The 18,763-nt window shown below is 37.9% G+C and overlaps 1 protein-coding gene and 1 pseudogene across 6 annotated transcripts in view; both read right to left on the bottom strand.

Annotated features, from left to right (window-relative positions):
- Positions 1 to 18,763, bottom strand: part of PLD1 (phospholipase D1) — a 179,473-nt gene that overhangs the window by 50,605 nt on the left and 110,105 nt on the right. For 5 of the 6 annotated variants that reach the window (XM_039865037.1, XM_039865033.1, XM_039865036.1 and 2 more), the window contains 6 exons: positions 16,981 to 17,181; positions 15,759 to 15,972; positions 15,062 to 15,172; positions 7,562 to 7,690; positions 6,709 to 6,827; positions 5,176 to 5,289 (listed from right to left, as the gene is read on the bottom strand). In XM_039865037.1, coding sequence (XP_039720971.1) covers positions 5,176 to 5,289; positions 6,709 to 6,827; positions 7,562 to 7,690; positions 15,062 to 15,172; positions 15,759 to 15,972; positions 16,981 to 17,181 — 888 coding nt within the window. The remainder of the gene's footprint in view (positions 1 to 5,175; positions 5,290 to 6,708; positions 6,828 to 7,561; positions 7,691 to 15,061; positions 15,173 to 15,758; positions 15,973 to 16,980; positions 17,182 to 18,763) is intronic. The other variant, XM_039865038.1, reaches the window with a different exon arrangement.
- On the bottom strand, positions 3,353 to 3,470 carry LOC120604670 (uncharacterized; annotated as a pseudogene).

Raw genomic sequence — 18,763 nt, forward strand, 5'->3', positions numbered from 1 at the left:
GGCATCCACGAGGAATCTCAGGTGGCAGGGGCTGGGGAAAGTGGGGTAGTGCTTAGAAGTGCAGGGCCTTAGTCTTCCAGTCCGAATTGAGGGGCACAGCAGGTAAGAAGAACCAAGAAATGGAGTTCGTTCAAGGATCTGCCACATATTATTCTGATCTTCCTTTTAATAACCATTTTTCTGGAGTTGAGTGTCATCCATTCATATCACGGTATGCAATTATTCTAATAGCTTGATCCCTTTGCCTGTACAAAAGGGAAAAGTTAACCTTAAGGCTGAAGGAGAGGGAGAAAATATAACTTTTGAAGACTAAGACTTAAGGGTGCGAAATACTAGGAAAAAAAGGTACTTAAGGGCTCTGGGGAGCCAGAAAGAAGCATGATTGCTGGGGATGTATATGGGGCCATGGCAACAGAAGATGATACCGAAAGGCAATCCTGACATGCAGCTGTACCTTGCTAGAGCCCTTGTGCTTGCAAACACCTCGGGTCTTATTTGCAACACTATCTCTGCTGAACAGTTATGACCTCAGGTGCTGGACTCAGACTGCTTAAAATCAGTCTCATCCCCACCACTTACTTACTGTGTTATTTTAACCTCACAAAGTCCTAGTTTCCTCATCTATAACAATAAGGGGTCAAAAAATGTACAATTTATAGACTGGTAAATTATTATATTAAATGAGATAATCCACAAAAAGCTTAGAACAGTGTGGGACACAGAACAAACACTCCCCTTTCATGTGGCTTCTGCCAGCCAAGACCCACAGTAGCACACAGGAAGTCTTACCACACAAAGACCTGGTCCATAAATGGAAAATAGCTTCCCTGTTAAGAAACTTCTTAGGAATAAGTTAAGTGGTTTTCTTTCACCCTTACCTACCTGCTTATTCTATCACAATATCTAATACTTGGCTGTCTTTTGAAATCTACATTGATTCCTATATTGACATCCTTTGGAGTGTCATTTGGACATTTTTTCCCAAGCACAGGAACAAATTTTTCCAGGAGTATAATTCAAATGTCATTCACATTTGCCTACATATTTTCTTTTCTTTTTTAATAAAGAGATTGAAGACATGACTATTTCCCTCAGTTTGGTAGGACTTCTCAGCAATGATTTTCTAAGGAATGGCGTTTCTACTAAAAGCTGCCCAATTTAATAAAAAGAATTATTCCTATGTATTAATTCTAAATTGATGCTATTTTGGCATCAGTAATTTTCTTTTACTTTAATAGGCATGTCAAATGTCTTCTGTCTAGGTCATTTATCTTAAGTAGTAATGATAGCATTCAAGAATTTAGTTTGTTCTTTTTAGGGAGATAAGTTGTTTTTTAAAAAAACATATTCTGTGTACAAGCAGTTTCAGAATCATCTTTCCTCCAACTCCCGTCCCCACACCTTTCTCCTGCCATTGTCTCTGAGTGCTCTTGGAAGGTTTCTGAGAACGCCCAGCACTGAGGGGAAACAGTAAGATTATTTTTAAAGTGTCGGTGGAAGCTGCTGAAGTAAGCCCTCAGGTTTGGATGACATTTTGAGAAGCAGAAATTATGTCAATAGGGACAGGCCCCCTTTGCATCGGCCATAGCTCTAGTCTCCTTGGTTAGCTGTGTCAGCCTTTTACAACAGTTGTGTCTAATGGCTGGCGTGAAATTACTAGCAGTATGTGATCAAGGATCATTGGGCCCAATGTTTCTGTACTTAAAAAATTAAATAATTGGGTTTCTTTCTGCAGATGAAAGAATAACATGAATTTTATCTATTATTAACTTTAAGAGATGTTCTTTCTCTCCATTTCAATAAATATATGGTATAAAGATTTTGTATCCAGAACTAGTCTATTGACCCATCCTGAAAAATGTCAGCTTCTTTGTTGCAAACTTTTGAAAACACTAGGGAAAGCTTGAAGGTTGTAGTTAATCTGCTTGTAGATGAAGGAAATGCATAGAGAGGTGAATTTCTCAACATTATACAGCTAGCGTGTAGCAAAGCTGGGATTTGAACAGTCTGACTCTAGAATCTGCCTCTTTCCCTTGCTACATTATATTGCTACTATTCAGTTAACGAAGTTTATAGTCTCTAAATTATGTTATGAACAATAAGCTGTGTTAAAAACTATGTTAAAAAGAGTAAATCTAAGAAAGAATTTTATTTCATAACCAATGTATGTAACAGTTATTTGGCTATTGCCACATAATGGCTGATAGAGTTAAAGGTTTGAGAATATGACAATAACCCCTTTAAAAATTAAGCAGCCTACACAGCCAGGTCCTAGCTCCCTGCTCCCTTCTGGATTCCCTGGAAAAACAGAGATTGGGCCAGATTATTGCTTTTGCCTTCTAAGCACTGTATTTCACCACTTGGAAACAGTAATGTCTAGAATAAGATGAATTTTAGAGTCAGTAAATAATGTGAAGCGAAACAAAATTGCAGGCAGAACTTTACAAAAAGGGAGAAATGAAACAGTTCTTTTTTCAGTTTCTGTTCATCTCAGAGTTTCCTTTAAATGGACACACACACTGCCTGGCTGTCCCAATTGTTTTTACAACTGGAGTTACCTCAGCAGTTCTGAAAAACATCAACTGGCAACCAAGAGAGATCTGGGTTTTGTGAAGTCAGCACTTTTAAAATTGCAGGGGAATTCTCACTAAGAAAAAGAATACTAATTTACAAATACAAAATTAGTATATGCTAGAATTACTGTAACAGCCTCTTGTCTTCTTGCTTTCATTCTCATTCTAGTCTAAGTTCTTCATACGTCTAAACTTTAGGTTCCAAAGTAGGTTTCTTCAGAAAGATGCAAACGGACATGTGACAAAACGAGAGATCTACAATCATTTAAACTTGGGAAATTCTCATAGCATATTCACTTAGTGATTTCATGATACACACAGGCATAACAAAGGCACTAAGGAATTCCATTTTTTAAAAATCTGCAAAAACATCTGTACACGGAAATCCTTTTTTGTAGAATAGCTATTAGCATTTTACAGACAAAATTCAATTCGAGGAACTCTAATCTAGGTTAATCTTCATAAAACATTCATGAACTGTATGTCTTCCTGGATAAAAAAAAAAAGTTCCAAAGTTCACTAACGCCTCCCAGATCAGGTATAAATTAACCAAGCCGCCAGCACTCCAGGGCCTTATGCCACCTTCTTCAAGAGCAAACAGTCTACTGCAGTCTGTTCTATCATCATCTAAACAGGCAGGCTTACTCTCAGAGGGACACCCAGTTTTCTCCCTCTCATTTGCCAAGGTCTCACAGTGTGCTGGTGTATACTTTCACACTGGCATTTAGTCCTAGACCATGTCTTACATTACGTTGTTAACTGAATTTTTTTTTTTTTTAAGCCTACAGCACCTGGTATTGCTAAGTGGTCTCCCATCCAAGTACTAACCAGGCCCAATCCTGCTTAGCTTCCAAGATCAGATGAGATCGGGCATGTTCAAGGTGGCATGCCATAGACTTAACTGAATTCTTTAACATCACAGCTTCCTCTCTCCCAGCTAACTACATTTTCAGAGGCAAAGAACCCCTTTACTGTCTGGCTCCTCAGCATCAGGTATGCAATGATGACTTCACTGTGCAAACAGAGGGCACTTAATAAACATATGTGGACTGAATAAGTGAATTAATGAGTGAATGAATCTTGGTAAACTTCCTTTTGAATTAATTGGCCTTGCAGGTTTCTGAGTCTAGTCCACTTGAGCATATCAAAGATGAACATATGAGCACACGGGAGAGATCACTGATCTAGCCCCGTCTCTAACACAAAATCCGGCGATGTGGAGAAGGTAAATCAAGGGAGGCATTTTGTAGAGTGGACATGCAGCATATCTACCTGCCTAATCAGGGGGGATAGATGACACTATGTAAAACAGGACTTTACCAACAGGCTTTAGAAGATTTATGTATATGTAACACTGACATAAAACATCCTTTACTGATTATAAAAATACATAATTCCCAGCAATGCCTTTTCAACAGATGATTAATTAGTATCTGCTAACTTTGATAAGTTGATCACCGAGTCAATTTTAATGCCATCTCAAATCTTAAATTCTCTTGTTTTTTAATATCGAGTCTCCTATTTTATCTTACAACATGAGTAATTTCTCCCTTTAAGTAGAATAAAATTAAACAGGTTTATAAAATATTCATTAACTTACATATGAATACATATATACCTGTGCCTTTGAGTTTAAATTAGTGGTTTCCTTTATCCTGGAAAACTAAGTATTTGTTATAGGTACTTCTCTTAAGTGGTTTATCTTTTTGATTGTTCTATTATTTGATTTATGGTCTGAAATGTCTTTTCATTTATGTTCACACATCTCTACTTGAACATATTATAAAGTAACTGAATTAGGCATTTCATTTATATAATTGTATTCCCCAGAATCCATGTCCAAATTATGTAAATGCATGTTAGTGATGTCAGTAGCAGACTGCTGGATCTTTACTTAAATACTGTTGATGCTGACAGTGATGACTTTGAACAAAAAGCAATGCCAAAAGCGACCCATCTCAGTTCTGTCCCTGCATGATCTCGAGATATTTGAGTTTGTAGAAGGAACAGGTCGGCTAACGATGGACTTTCCAATAGAGTGTAGGATTCCAAGCTCCACCTCTATTGATAACTGTCTAGGTGATCCTGGACAAGACTAGTGGCCACACTGGGTCTTAATTTTCTTATTTTTAATATGATATGGTTAAACTGAATATAGTAAAATTCTGTGACTCTATTAAACTAATTCTTTTTTCTATTAAAGACCCTTTCAAAGGCATTTGGTTAATTAGGAACTAAAATTAGATTGAACTATAACTAGCTTCCTAGATGCAAAGTTTCAGCCACATTCCTGGTACTTAATTAACATCAGTCCCAAGTTTACTGTGGATCATGATGCTAGGGTCACTTCCAAAGAAATTACAGTACAAGCCCTTCCTTGACTGGCCTTTTCTAAGGGTGTGTATTTATTATATTTATAAGAGAGTTTTTAAAAGAGCATAAATTGAATACATCTTAAATAGGAAATATAATACTAAATTTTAAAAAGTCCATTCAGATTTCCTTTGGAGTTGTCCTTAATTGAAAAATGTGAAGCCCGTGAACAGACAGTAATAGTGATTTTACTCAGTTACACTTTGCAAAAAAGAAAAGCCAGACTGACCTGTACATTAGCATGGACAGACCCAGGCACTTGATATTTCAACTCATGGGCTGTTGTTTGAGATTTTGGAAGTAGAAAAGGATAAGAAAGGGATCGATATTTTGATTTCATAATCTAAAACAAAGAAAAACAGGTTAAAAAATTCAAATGTGAAATCAGTTCCATTCTTCTCTACTTTGTGATTACAAACAAAATTCAAGTTCATTTGAGATAGGAAAAAAAAAATGTTAATAATGCATGTTTCTAGGTGAAGAGGCAATAGATTATTTTTGTTTTCTTTCTATTTTCCAGAGACAAAGAACTCCTTTTTTGCTTCTTTTACCTTTCAAAGTAGGCATGTATTGCTTTATCTTTTTAAAGAAAGATTAAATATAATCTGGAGTTATGGAGGTATGTAGTTACAAAAATGAGATTATTATTTTACTTTGTTGTAGATATCTTGCCAGAGCAATATAGCACTATATATTATTTTAATAACTTCATAGTAAAATGGTATGGAAAAATCATAATTTATTTAATAAATTCCTTTTAGTTATTTCTCATTTTCTTTAAATTATTGAAAGCAAAGTTAAAATAAATCACTTTATTGGATTACTTCTTTAACTTAAACAGAAAAAGATTTTCTGAGTCAAATTTACCCCCTAGAAACAGGGTATAAGCACATCAAAAATCACAAACCCAAATGCAGGTATTCGCACTGTTTTATTTTTGTTGTTGTTGTTGTTTTTATCTTTATCTAGTAGGTTAAAGGTAATATCACTTTATTTATTCATTCATGCCCCCTAACTCTTTGTTAAAGTTATTTTATAAATATCTTTTTGTTAAAGATATTTCCTTTATTTCTAAGATTTCCCCCTATTCATAATGCTACCATATAAATGAAAAATAAGGTGAGATTCTGAGTTGTTGATAAAACTAAGTCTTTTCCCAAATTATTAAGGAGAATATGCCTCATCATCATTTAAAGTAAATAAAATGGAACCTTAACAACACCTGGATGATAGGTACTTAACCTATGCATGTTAAGTCAAATTCTTAAGAGTAATGAAGACACACTGAAGAAGACACAATCTGGAGAAAAGAAAAATGGCTACATCTTTTGCTCATTTTGCTCAGAAGCACCTCTCAGAAGCCTGTACCAGCATGAAACCAGTGTGATGCCAGAACTGAAAGGACTGGGAAGTTCGAGCTCTCTCGGTAAAACAAGACTCCTGTCCCCGCTACAACAGCCTACACGTGACTATCAGCCCAGGCCAGTGCTGAGCATCCAAGATGTTAAAAGGGCTAAAATCACTGCCCTGATAGTAGCATCTACCCCTCTGTGCTCTGAATTGTCTGGTGTAGAAAAGTATGGGGACATTTTCTTTTTCCTTTGCCCAGCAGCCCAGGTGCTATGACAACCAGGCACGCAACAGCAGATGAATGGCGCAGCGGTGGCCACCGCAGGCCCTCCTTGCCAACCCTCCAGGTTTCTCCTCTTCCAGGTCTCTCTCTCTTTATGTGGACTGAATCATGATAAAACCAACCACGTACCTTTGTGAAGTTCCAGCGCTGGATGAAGTGACGCGCCACGTCACGAGCAGCCTTCCCATGCACCACAGAGGCAATGTCATGCCACGGCATCCGGGGAGTGGAGTACCTGTCAATGAAATCTGCCCAGGTGCCGCAGGCAGGGATTACCACTAAATTCTGTGCCAAGGACAGAAGCCATCTGACCCCAGAGCTGACCCCAACTATGACAAGTAAAAGGAAACATGGTAATGTGCACTATGTGTATATTTCTTGGCTTGAGTGGAACAATATCTTCATAACTCAGGGAAACATAGATGTCACACTGAGGAATACAGTCCCCCACGCACCTCCCCAAACATGTTTCCGTTTCACTTAGTATTATTAACCACTAGGCGATAAATTGGTACAAATTATCTAAGGATGTGTACTTAAAATTACATTTTTCTTTTTTATGTTGTTGGAATAATGTCAGGCTACATATGCAAACCCATCTCTATCTCCTCTTCAACATAGAAAAACAGTGATAATTTGAAAATGTGTCATTTAAATGATGGAAAATGAAGATGATAAGCGGATTAGAGATGATCAAAGGAAGGATACCATCTTTTGTAAAATTACAGATTATTACTCCGAAAATATGTCTACTTAAAATCTGGAAGCTTCAAACAAGTAAGCTCTATGCCATGTTGTTTTCTTGCTAAAACTACAAGAAGTCCTTAATTATATGACTGAATCATATTCTCCAAAGTTTTACAAATATTCAAAACAAAACAAAGGAAAACAGAAGACATTAGATCATGCACTTGTGTACTTGTTGAGATGATGAGAAGTAAAAGACAAAATGTAAGCAGTCATCCACTACCCTGGTACTCACCAGCAAAAGGTTTATCAAGTTGAACCCAGTCTTTGAAGACGAAATTGCAGTAGTCCTTTCCATGCCAGAATCTGGTTTCCCCGTGTAGCTCTCCTATACCTGTCTGTAAACTGCGGATGGAGCCTGTGTCTGTGAACACAGCAAGACCTGCTCAGAGACTGTGGCTCAAGGGGATCCCAGGGTGGGAGGCTCAACTCTCACTTATGAAACATCTAAAGGCTTCTTAGCTATTCTTCTTAAGATTCATAACTAGGGCGGCATATGTCTATTCCATCTGAGGCTATGGACTGACAAGTTTTATAACCCTTCTTAAGTTTATTATTAGTGGGCAGTTGGGGCTATAACCGTGTTCATCATGTGACAATGAAATTTAATATTCTCATTCTTATCATCCAGCAGATCACTGGAAGCATGGATGGTAGGGTTAACTGAGAATGAAGAACTTGCTAGGAGGGATTATGAGAGAGCAGTGAAGCCAGGTCAGGTAGAGAAACATGAGACACAGAGGCCATAAAGAAGTCAGGCCCTCTCTTTCCTCAACCAATATGGCAAACAGCTAATACATAATTCTTGTCTTTTGCCATTTCAAAAAGCAAAAACCTCAACTTTGCAAACTGTCCACATTCTGGACAGCCCTGGAATTGATCACATAAGTGACACTGAACTTCACCGTTTTGGATCAGAAATCCTTTTTGTGTAAAAGGAAAGATTTGGCCTGGATGAGGTCTAAGATCTTTTGGGCTCTAACATTCTACATTCCTAAAATCATAAATAACATCCATAAAAATTATCACAACAGACAGAAGCTTATGACTATACAGGTGCAAAAGCAGCTATCTATGCAATATTTCACAGAGCTTTGCCAGGACGATTTTACTTATGGGTAAATACTTTGACTTAAATCATTTATATGTTTATATTGACCAGAAAGGCAACTAAGCAGGACAACTAGCAGAACTACAAACCACAAATGCAGCGCTTGGCACAAAAAAAGCACTTAACAAATAGACATTGGATGCAAAGTATCTGTTGAATGAATAAATGGTACCATGTGCATTTGCCAGTGAGAGTATTGAACCGGTCCCCCTACCACCATGCTGTCTCAGAACCATCTTTCTAAAATGGAGACTCCTTGCTTAAAAGCCTTCTAGGATCACCTACTGGCTACCAGAGTCAAATCTTAAGGGATTAGTGAACAGAAGGCTCTTCCCAAACTAATGCCAGTCTCTCTCTGCTCCTTGCTTTCCTCCATCTAACCCAGGTCCCACGAGCCACCACACTTCTGTGTTGTGACGGGCCTGGTTTGTCATGTCTCCATGCAGTGGCGCATTGTTCCTTCTACCTGGAATGCTCTTCCCTCCCTCTCGGCCTGATCACTTCATCATCTTTCAAGAGCCACATTAGCTGTCACCTATCCCAGAGACTCCTCCCAGATCCCAGTAGAGACAAGCTGTCACTAGCACTGGTACACAACCATTAAGAGTTGCACACCCCAGTACCCCTGACTCTGTGACATACGGTGTAAAGGATGCTCCCTGCCGGCCCCCCACTTGTCTATAAACTCCTCATGGGTAGGGAGTGTGTCCCCTGACTGCCTGGTGTAGGTCCTGGCATTCAACAGGCAATCTATAAGTATTTGCAGAGCAAAAGTTTTTAAACCATCACCGCACACACTATTAATAGTCTATCTCATACTGAAAAATCAACCTTCAAAGGTTATTAAAATTTTCTTTTAAAGAAAAAGGTCTTAAGGTGCTAAAGATTAATAAAACTAAATAATGTTAAAAATAGAATTCTGTTGGCTTCTCCCAGTGATTTATTTTCCTGCTCTAAAAGGCTGAGAGGCTAAAGTACTGGTAGTTCTGTTTGCTCACCTGTAGGCTCTTTACAGTAAGCATGGCACTTTGTTTAAAAAATAAATAAGTAAATAAAAAGGAAATGAAAGGAAAAAAAGACAAAGGATGAGATAAATAATGGATCAGATTCCAAATTTAAAGAATATATGTATATAAAATTTGTTTTCATCAAATGAGAAACTCTAAGCTAAAGTTTTCCATATATATACATATACTTGTTTAAAAATTAACTTTTACCTAACAATCAGTTATAAGAGAAATAAAACAAGCCAATTCTTAGTCTCAAAAAATTATCTTGGTACTTATTGAATTCAACCTGCTCATAATTCAATTTTTTTGTTTGTTTGTTTTTAGTCACGGCCTAAACTATTCCAAATAAATCAGGGCCCTCCTGAGAAAAAGTAAAATATTAAAGCAAAAGAGTTACATACTGCTAGTTCCTATGATTACTACTCAGAATCACACAAGCACCTATATAAAAAGAGACGACTTTACATCAGCAATGCTGACCTGGCGGGTTCTCATTAGTCTGTATCTGGCTCACAATTGATTTTATAACCACACCTGCCTTGGCCTTTGGCTAGGGGTTTCATGACCATTTTCTGCAATCATTCGTCAATGGCCCAGACTCTGGCTGCTAAAAGTTCATGGAAAGGGTGTCTCCTGGCTCCTCACCCAGTGTCTTCTGGCTTTGGCACGTCCTCCTTTTTCTCTCACCTCTTGGCTTCCAAAGCTGTATTCCCCTATCATTACTCCAACCTATGCTCCTGATCTTCCCTAGCTCCTCTTCCCTAACAAAGGTTCCTTGAAATTTCTCCTCAATGTACCCCGCTAGCCCTGGTTTCTCTTTTGGACTCTACAGCCACTTCCAGTGCCTCACTTGACCTTGTCTACCTAATTGTCCCACCAGAACTTCAAAATCACGTGCAACACTGGAATCATTATTATCCCAACAAAATCAAGTCTTCCCATGAGGTTTCTTTTCTCTGTTTGTAGTTACTCAAATTCAAACCTCAGAATGACCTCTGGCTCTTCCTTCTTCTCTATTTTCTCTTCCTACCTCCCAATTACTGCTTTCCAAATTCCATCGAAATTCTGCTGACTGTTCTTTTGGAAAAGTTTATCCCATTCACTTCATTCACGGGCCCACTGGAACAAACTAGTCGGACTTCCGCTGTCTTTAGTCTTAGTAAAACAGGACCCTTAAACCACACTCCCCCCAACCCCATTTCATCCTCTCTCCAATTCCCCCCGTCTCCCTACTCACCAGGGATTTTCCAACATTTAGTTGGTGAAGTTCACTGCCTCAGTCTAACTTTCAAGGCCCTACGTATATCGGTACAGATATAGCCCACCAGCCCAATCTACACAAATTACTTAACTCTTTACCACAATTCCAAAAGCCCAAAGTTCTGAAAATCCAAATGTTTTTTTCACAGTTCATTTGTTACCAAAACCTGACCTGGACTGAAAAGAAGTTATTATCTGTATTTATCCCATTTGGTGTTGCACAAATATAAATGATTTACTTACAGGGTATTTCCTGGACCTTGCAAGGGGTGTAACGTAATATAGAGTATAGGTATTGTATTATCTTTCTAAAATCCAGAATCTTCTAATTTTTGAAGCACATATGATCTTCAGGATTTTGCAATGGTAGACCTCTATGTATTTACCACATTCCACACCTAGGTCTGAAATAAAGACTTTTGGCATACTTCTGAAATAAATACTGTCCCTTAAGATATAACATGTACCTGGAGTGCCTGTTTTTCCCCTTATCAGTCTCTACTAAATTTCTGCCTAAGTTGAAGACCAGTTCCAAAACAGGTCCTCAATGAGTTATATTTTTTAAAAAAATCTTTTGGCTTTTGAACCTTTTTGGATTTGGGAATTGTGCATCAGGGTTTACATTTGTGGAAAAGGCTTCACTGACAACTCTCGTTGGTAGGGGTATCTCCCCCTGATGAGCCGCTAAGGCACCAGGTTAGTAAAATATTTAAAACTGATGCTTCTTAGATAATAAGCTCTTTGACAACAGAAGATAATTCTTATATATCTCATACCATTGCATCTCTGAGAACAGTCTGGAAACAACTTAACCTACTATTCATTATCTTTTATGATTAATACCTGAATTTGAAACACCTGTCTCCACTAAATTGCAAAATTAATTCTCCCCACTCAGTCATCTATTTAATCTTGCCTAAAAGGAAAATACCAGCAAATGGTCACTGAATATAAGAGGAGTAAAATTCAATCTTTTAAAAATAACATTGTTTCAAGCAAAGCAATGTCAATTTGAAATTCTCTCTCTTGAAAGAAAAAAAAAATATTGAAGATGGCTGAGTGGTTTTGAATTAAAATATATACTACAGAAATCTATCATAATTTCCAATTACATTTAGGATGAACTGATTTTAGTGCAGTTTTTCTACTTAAAAACCCATAGTGATCTTGCATGCACACTCCATAATGATTTCCATCCACCGCCAGTAAGGTTCACTAGAAGCCAATTCATCATGGCCTTTTCCATTCAAGTGAAACTGACATTGCAGAGAAGCTACTCCACTAAATATCCCCAGGAAAGGAAATTATTAACTCAAGCAAACATTCAATTTCGAATTTCTAATGAAGACTCACTCTAAGCTTAATCTGAGTTTCAAGGTCTATAAGACAATATAAGTTTAAGTCATTAGATAACTTAAATGTAGAGCTATGGGCTTTAAACTTCCTTTATTATTAATAGTAGAACCTTACTTTTTTTTTTCAATGCAAATTCACATGGAACTCCAATATATAAAACAATAAAACAATACAAGCAAGACTGTTCTGGTTGAATCAGATACTAAGAGAGGTAGGAGGGTCCAGGGCCAACCTGCTCAGTACCCTCCTCATAGTCTCTGAGAAACACCAGGGTCCACAGAACAGACTTTGCAAAGCACTGCTTCCCTTTTTACATAAATTTGTTTTTTTAATATCAAAAAATTAAATTTGTAATTTATCATAGTTAATAGAAAGAGGCCTCTTCACCTCTCACATCCCATACACTGTGCATCAGCAAATGCCGTGAGCTCCATCTCGAAATGGATTCAGTACCTGTCTGGCCACTACTTGCCACCCTGATCTGCTCTGAAGAATGACTGCACAATTCCCTCAAAGAGATGAGCCACTCATGTTCTGTAAAAATGTAAGTCGGAAGGAACTTGGTTTGTCCTTAGCTCAAGCCCATCACATGACTTTCTATCTCACTCAACTGTAAAAGCCGAAATCCTTACAAGGTCCACAAGACCTTACATAATCTACCCAGCCCTCTCTGACTTTCCTGCTTTGGTTCTCCACCAGCCCACTCCATTCCAGACACATTCCTGGAACACGCCGTCCCCTCCTGCCTCACAGCCCTTACCCTTGCCAATCCTCCGGGCTGGGACACCCTCCCCCAGACCTCTTCTTATCCTCAATCTTCTCTTCTTTCTGATTGCTGTTGAAAACTCACCTCATTAGGAAGTGTTCTCTGACTATCCGATATAACAGTAACTCCTCCCCTCTGCCCTTCCCCCTTCCTCTGCTCTACTGTTGGTCTCCACGATAATTCCCAACACATGATATATTGAGTTTGATGACCTATTTATATATATAATATATATAATTTCCATCCTCATCCTCCAACTAGTTAACTGAACTTCATCTGTTCTGTTCACTACATCCCTAGTACCTAGAACTAGGTACTAGTGATGTAATAATGATTGGCCTATTTAGGAGCTCAATAAATACTTATTTAATGAAACAAATGAATCACACACATTTATTTCTATATCTCCACTTAAACTTTTTAATGTCTGCACAATTCCCTCAAAGGGATGAGCCACTCATGTTCTTTACCATTTCCCTACTCTTAGATATTTAGGCTGTTTACTTTTTTCTCTATCTTAACAATGCTGCACCGGACACGTATCTAGTTTGTTAGAAAGGAGGTTTCCCTCAGCACCTGAAAACTACCCACATCAGTGTCCTCAGGGCACCGCCGTGGGTATCACCTTGCTCAGCCTGACACTGGCCTCGGCTGCTTAATGCATTCAGCACCGGGCTCGCGTCTGCTTTTCCACTTGCCCCCATCCTACTGTCAGCAACACAACCACTCGGTCATAACTCAGACCCCTCAACATCATGATTTGGCAACCTCAGTCCTCCATTTCATTTTTAAGTTTAGTCCTAAAGCAGAAAAGCCACATACAGAATTACCTGGACCTGTCTCCAGCTCTTTACCTTTAATATCTGCCCCTTCATTTGCCCCTGACCCAGCTCTTTGGAGGTCTCCCAGTTCCGTGTCCCAGGGCTTTGCAGCTCTGTCAAGCACAGGAATTACTGTAAGTTGTCCCTGGGTCCACATATGCATCAAGTAACAGCCGTATGCTAAATAAATAAAATGTCTCCTCATATATAATCTTCTCTAATTGTTAATGTATGTCAATGTTATAATTTACAAAATATAAATTTAAGTTACATTGGAGCTTTAGTTCATTTTATATATATTCAGTTTAGTCCCTAGACTAAAGAATGCTGGGAACCACTGCTCAAGGGCCAAGTTACTCTATTAGGTTCAGTAGCTCCTGCCAGCCACCGGCGGCTCACATCCAGCCATGTCAGCTGGGCTCTAACTCAGCCACCTTCTAAACGGTACACCAGAACAAAAGGTTGCGATGTAGTAGTCTGCACTTCTGCTAAATCACAAACCTATATGCTGAGCTCTGGGAGGCTGATAAAATGGAACTTCGCTGCGCAGTCAATTGTTACCTCTACGCCTGAGTTACCTCCTCTTTGAAAAGGAGATTGCAGGGCTACTGCCAAGCACTGCAAGGGCCCGGGTCATGGCTGGCAGTCTGCACACCATAACCGCTAGTTTGCAAGTCTACTGTGACTGCTATTCATTATTATGATTCCCTGTCTTTATACCTGATCCACTGCCAAATCTTCTTCATTCCCACAACCACAAATTAGGCCTGATTAACCTACTCCTCTGCAATGTAGGTCTTCTTACAAAAGGTTACCAGATTATAATTTCTAAAAAATTCGCATTTAGCATGATACCTCCCATTCAGTGGTCTTTGAGATACTTAGCTAAATAAATGTCCAACTCCTTTCTTTATGTTGAGGAGTCCAAATGTAACTATTATATATCTTACTGGTCTTATACCTTAGATCTCAACTGAATGATGTATTTTCTAATGTTTCGAAGCACTTGGTGCTTTCTCATTCCAGCTTCTCTGCTCAACTCATTTATTTCACCTGCAATGTCTCCCTATCCTCACTGACCCAATCAAAGTACTTCCAAAACTAACTCCAGTGTCCCCTCCTCAAGAAAGTCTTTCTGGCTCATCACAGAGAAGACTTCCACCTTCCACAGGACTTCTACAACGCTCCTGAACTGCAGCTGCCATATGCACCGGTACCGTTATTAGGTTATATTTTACCTTAGTGTTGGAGTGTAGGTTCTTGGGAAGCAGGAATCTCATGTACTTCCCCATGCTTTGCTCTCAATAATATATGTGGCGTGAACAGAAAGCCAATCCAGAAACACAGTCACTCTGCTCATGCAGCAAAAGCTGAAGCCTAAGAAGGTTCTGCCACTTCACACATCACTTACCATTAGGTCTAGTGAGTCCCTGCTCTGAATCACTGGAAGAGCGAAAGAGTTTCAAGTGGGGTTTTAAACCATAGATTAAATTCTGACGACTTCTACAGTGATTACAATAACCTGGAGAAAGTTGAGAGTTCTTTTTTTACAAAGAAATAAGTATATAAAATGTATCAGGTTTTCTAAACTGGAAAGCAGGTTTGATCATTTTTAACACTAGGCAAATCTATAAAATTAGTCACAAATTCTGTACAACAGAAAAATTGCAGGGCTTTAAGACAGATTTTAAAAGAACAGGAAATTTATAAGATATAGAAAATCTGATGTTTGAGGATAAAGCTTGATGTATTTCTGGATGGGAAGAGAAATGAAATTTCTTCTATAAAAAATTCATAAAGTACATCTCGTGCTTTTCTTTTCCTTTATAACTTAGCATTATTTTATAAATGCTTGGTCATTCTGCTACCATCAGAAGCATGAATTGCAGTCATTATGACGACTCGTGAATAAAACAATAAATGTGTTCTAAAATGAGGCCAACAAAGCCATGAGATGGCATGATATTGAATAAGATGATCTAGTGACCTTTCGGCATTGTTCCTTTTACTCCATTACAGAAAGACAGGTTATAAAACAAGTATATGGTGTCTGGCAATGGAAGAACAGGGTGTAGTCAAGAAAAACTCCAGCAAAGACAAGGACTTACTGGAGGCGCTTTCAATACTGCTGATGCTGTCTGCGTTGTGCAGGTGGTGCCTGTGGAGCTGCCGATAGAGGCTAAACTTGGCGAACTTTCTGGACTTTCCTATTCCTTTCAGTTTTGAATCTGTATCATTAACACTCTTTAGCACAGGCAGATTTTTAGTAGATTCATTTTTATCTTTGAGGCTTAAGGATTCTATAGACTCCGTTGTTTCAGCCTGAGAAAATTATTTAAAAAAGAAAGAAAGAAAGAAAGACACTCCATAAATACACTGCAGTGTGGCCCTTTAATTCCAGTCAGGGGAGGTGTAAAGCTGGCACATGATAGAAGCTCCCAAATAGACACACAATAATGTGTGAGGTCGGCCACAGGGCAGTGGGGGATTCTTGTGAGCTATTTAAATACTACCAAAGGCATTCCGAGCATTCTTCTTTCAGTAGGGCAAATTCTTAACATTGCATACCAATTAACCTTTTTAGCTCACATAAGGTACTTTCACTGTGGTGCTACTGAACTTCTTCCTCTGATAAACATTAAGTAAGCAATACTTTTTCTGTCAATTATTCTCCCCGTTACCTATTCACTAAATCTCTATTTTCCCAGAAAAGTCACCAACATATCCAGTAAAATAAGATGAAGCCCACCAAATTTTTTAATAAGTGTACTGTTATTTTGGCAACCACTTGAGTTAAAATAATAAGTATGTGATTATAGGCATATAGATAAGTTGGCAGCTCTTGGTTTGAAAGGTAGTTTGAGAAGTTATTAACCTGCTGCTTTCAAATAGAATTCCCTAGATGACTCCGGCCTGGCCTATCCTATTTTTATGTCTTTAAGTGGGAAGATTCCAAAAACCTTGGCAGCTATTCGTAATAAGTCTGCTTATTTAACTTAAAGTTCAATTGCCACATTTTTATTTATGAACATTTTTCCAAGTAGGAAATAAACCTTTAATTTATACGGAAAACAAGAGCTGACTATGAGATACCAAATGCTCTATTGAATGTTTTCTTTTTTCACAAGAGAAAAAACTGAGACTACGAGATGCAGAGTTACAGACTCACTAGATGGTATTTATTTCAAACCAGAGCTGTCTATGCTTGACTCAATGTTCCTTCCTTCTCCAGGGATATGCCATTTCTCAGTCAATCAATCCCGCTACAATACATACTTATACAACCTGTGTTCCTGTTATGCAGTTCTATAAAAGTCTAAAATCACTTACCATGAGGGAACTCAGAGATGGTCCCGTGGTGACACGCTTCACGCTGCCCACATCCGTGAGTCTGTGCTCATTGTCATCCCATCTTCCATAGGCCAGGTCAATCCCACCCACAAAGGCCACCGACTGGTCGATGATGACAAGTTTCTCATGATGAGCCCACAGATATACGCTGGATGATACATGATCTGGGTGCCTCATCACCTTGAGTGAAGAAAAAATTCCACATATAAAATGATTTTTAAAATGTCCTTCATATTATAATAAAATAGGTTTGTTTCCTCCTTTAAATAGCATTTTCTATAATTCAAATATCAAAATGGGCTCTGTATATACCAAAGAAAATCCCCAAACTTCTAATTTTATTTTTAGTATTTAAGAGAGAAAGACTCCTAGGTACTTTTTAAGCCTCTCCTTCCCCCGCTCATACTCCATTTTGGAGCAGCTGCCATTTAGCTTGAAGTTTGGTCACATATTTCAATAAAAGTCAGCTCAATGAAATAGCTGATTCCCCTTTTCCCCTAAAAGGATCATATCTGGTATTATTTTATAAAAATCCAAAAAATTTTAACCAACATCTATCTCTGGCAAAATTTTTAATAAGTATATTGATATTTTGGCAGCCACTGAGTTGAAATAGTAAGCATATGGATATAGGGACATTGACATTTTGGCAGCTCTTGATTTGAAAGGTACTTTGAGGAGTTATTAACTTCCTGCTTTCGAATAGAATTCTCTCTAAATGAGCCCAGATTGACTCATCCTATTTTCTTATATCTTTAAGTAGAAACATTCCAAAAACTTTGCAGAGTACTTTTTTAAAAACTACACTTCTGTATTTCTTTACACATAACATAAAATTTACCATATTTACTGTTTTTAAGTGCATGGATCAGTGGTATTAAGTTCATTCATATTGTATAATCATCTCCACAATCCATCTCCAGAATTCTTCATTTTGCAAAACTGAAATTCTATACTCATTAAATCCCACCCCCCCACCCCAATCCCTCGCAATCACCATTATACTTTCTATTTCTATGAATTTGACCACTCTAGGGATCTCATATAAATGAAATCATATAATACTTGTCTTTTTGTGACTGGCTTATTTCCCTTAGAATAATGCCTTCAAGGTTCATCCATGTTTCAGCATGTCAGAATTTCCTTCTTTCTTAAGACTGAATAATATTGCATTCTATGTATATATCAATTCATTATTGTGAGTGGGATATTAAAGTGTCCAACTATTATTGTAGAACTATTTTTCCCTTTGATTCTGTCAATGTTTGCTTTATATATTTTGATGGTCATTATTAGGTATGTAAATGTTTATAATGTTATGTCTTGCTGCATTGAACCTTTTGTTACCCTTTTTGTCTAATAGTATAGCCACTCCTGCTCTCTTTTGATTACCATTTACATGGAATATCTTTTTTTAATAAACTGAAGTATATAATTGTTATATACTTTAAGCCTGCTGGAGATTTACAGATTCACTGTCTGGATGTATCTCCATAACGGGGCAATATTTATTGATAAGCTTCAGGTCTTCAGTCAAACATCAAATAGCTTTTTTCAAATTGTTTATCACGGTTATCTACTTTATTAGGATTTTATACAAGGTGCTATTAAGAAAAGCACTTTAAATCCTAGAGGAACTCTCTTTATTGCTATTGGTATTCAAGGGGCGTCATGGAGAGATCACAGCTGAGGTTCCAGGATAATCTAATGAAGAGTATGGGACCTTGACAGGCCTCTTAAATATTAAAACAACCCTGGGAAG

Source organism: Pteropus medius, unplaced genomic scaffold (genome assembly GCF_902729225.1).
Source record: "Pteropus medius unplaced genomic scaffold, Ma_sr-lr_union100, whole genome shotgun sequence".
In the NCBI taxonomy this organism is placed as follows: domain Eukaryota; kingdom Metazoa; phylum Chordata; class Mammalia; order Chiroptera; family Pteropodidae; genus Pteropus; species Pteropus medius.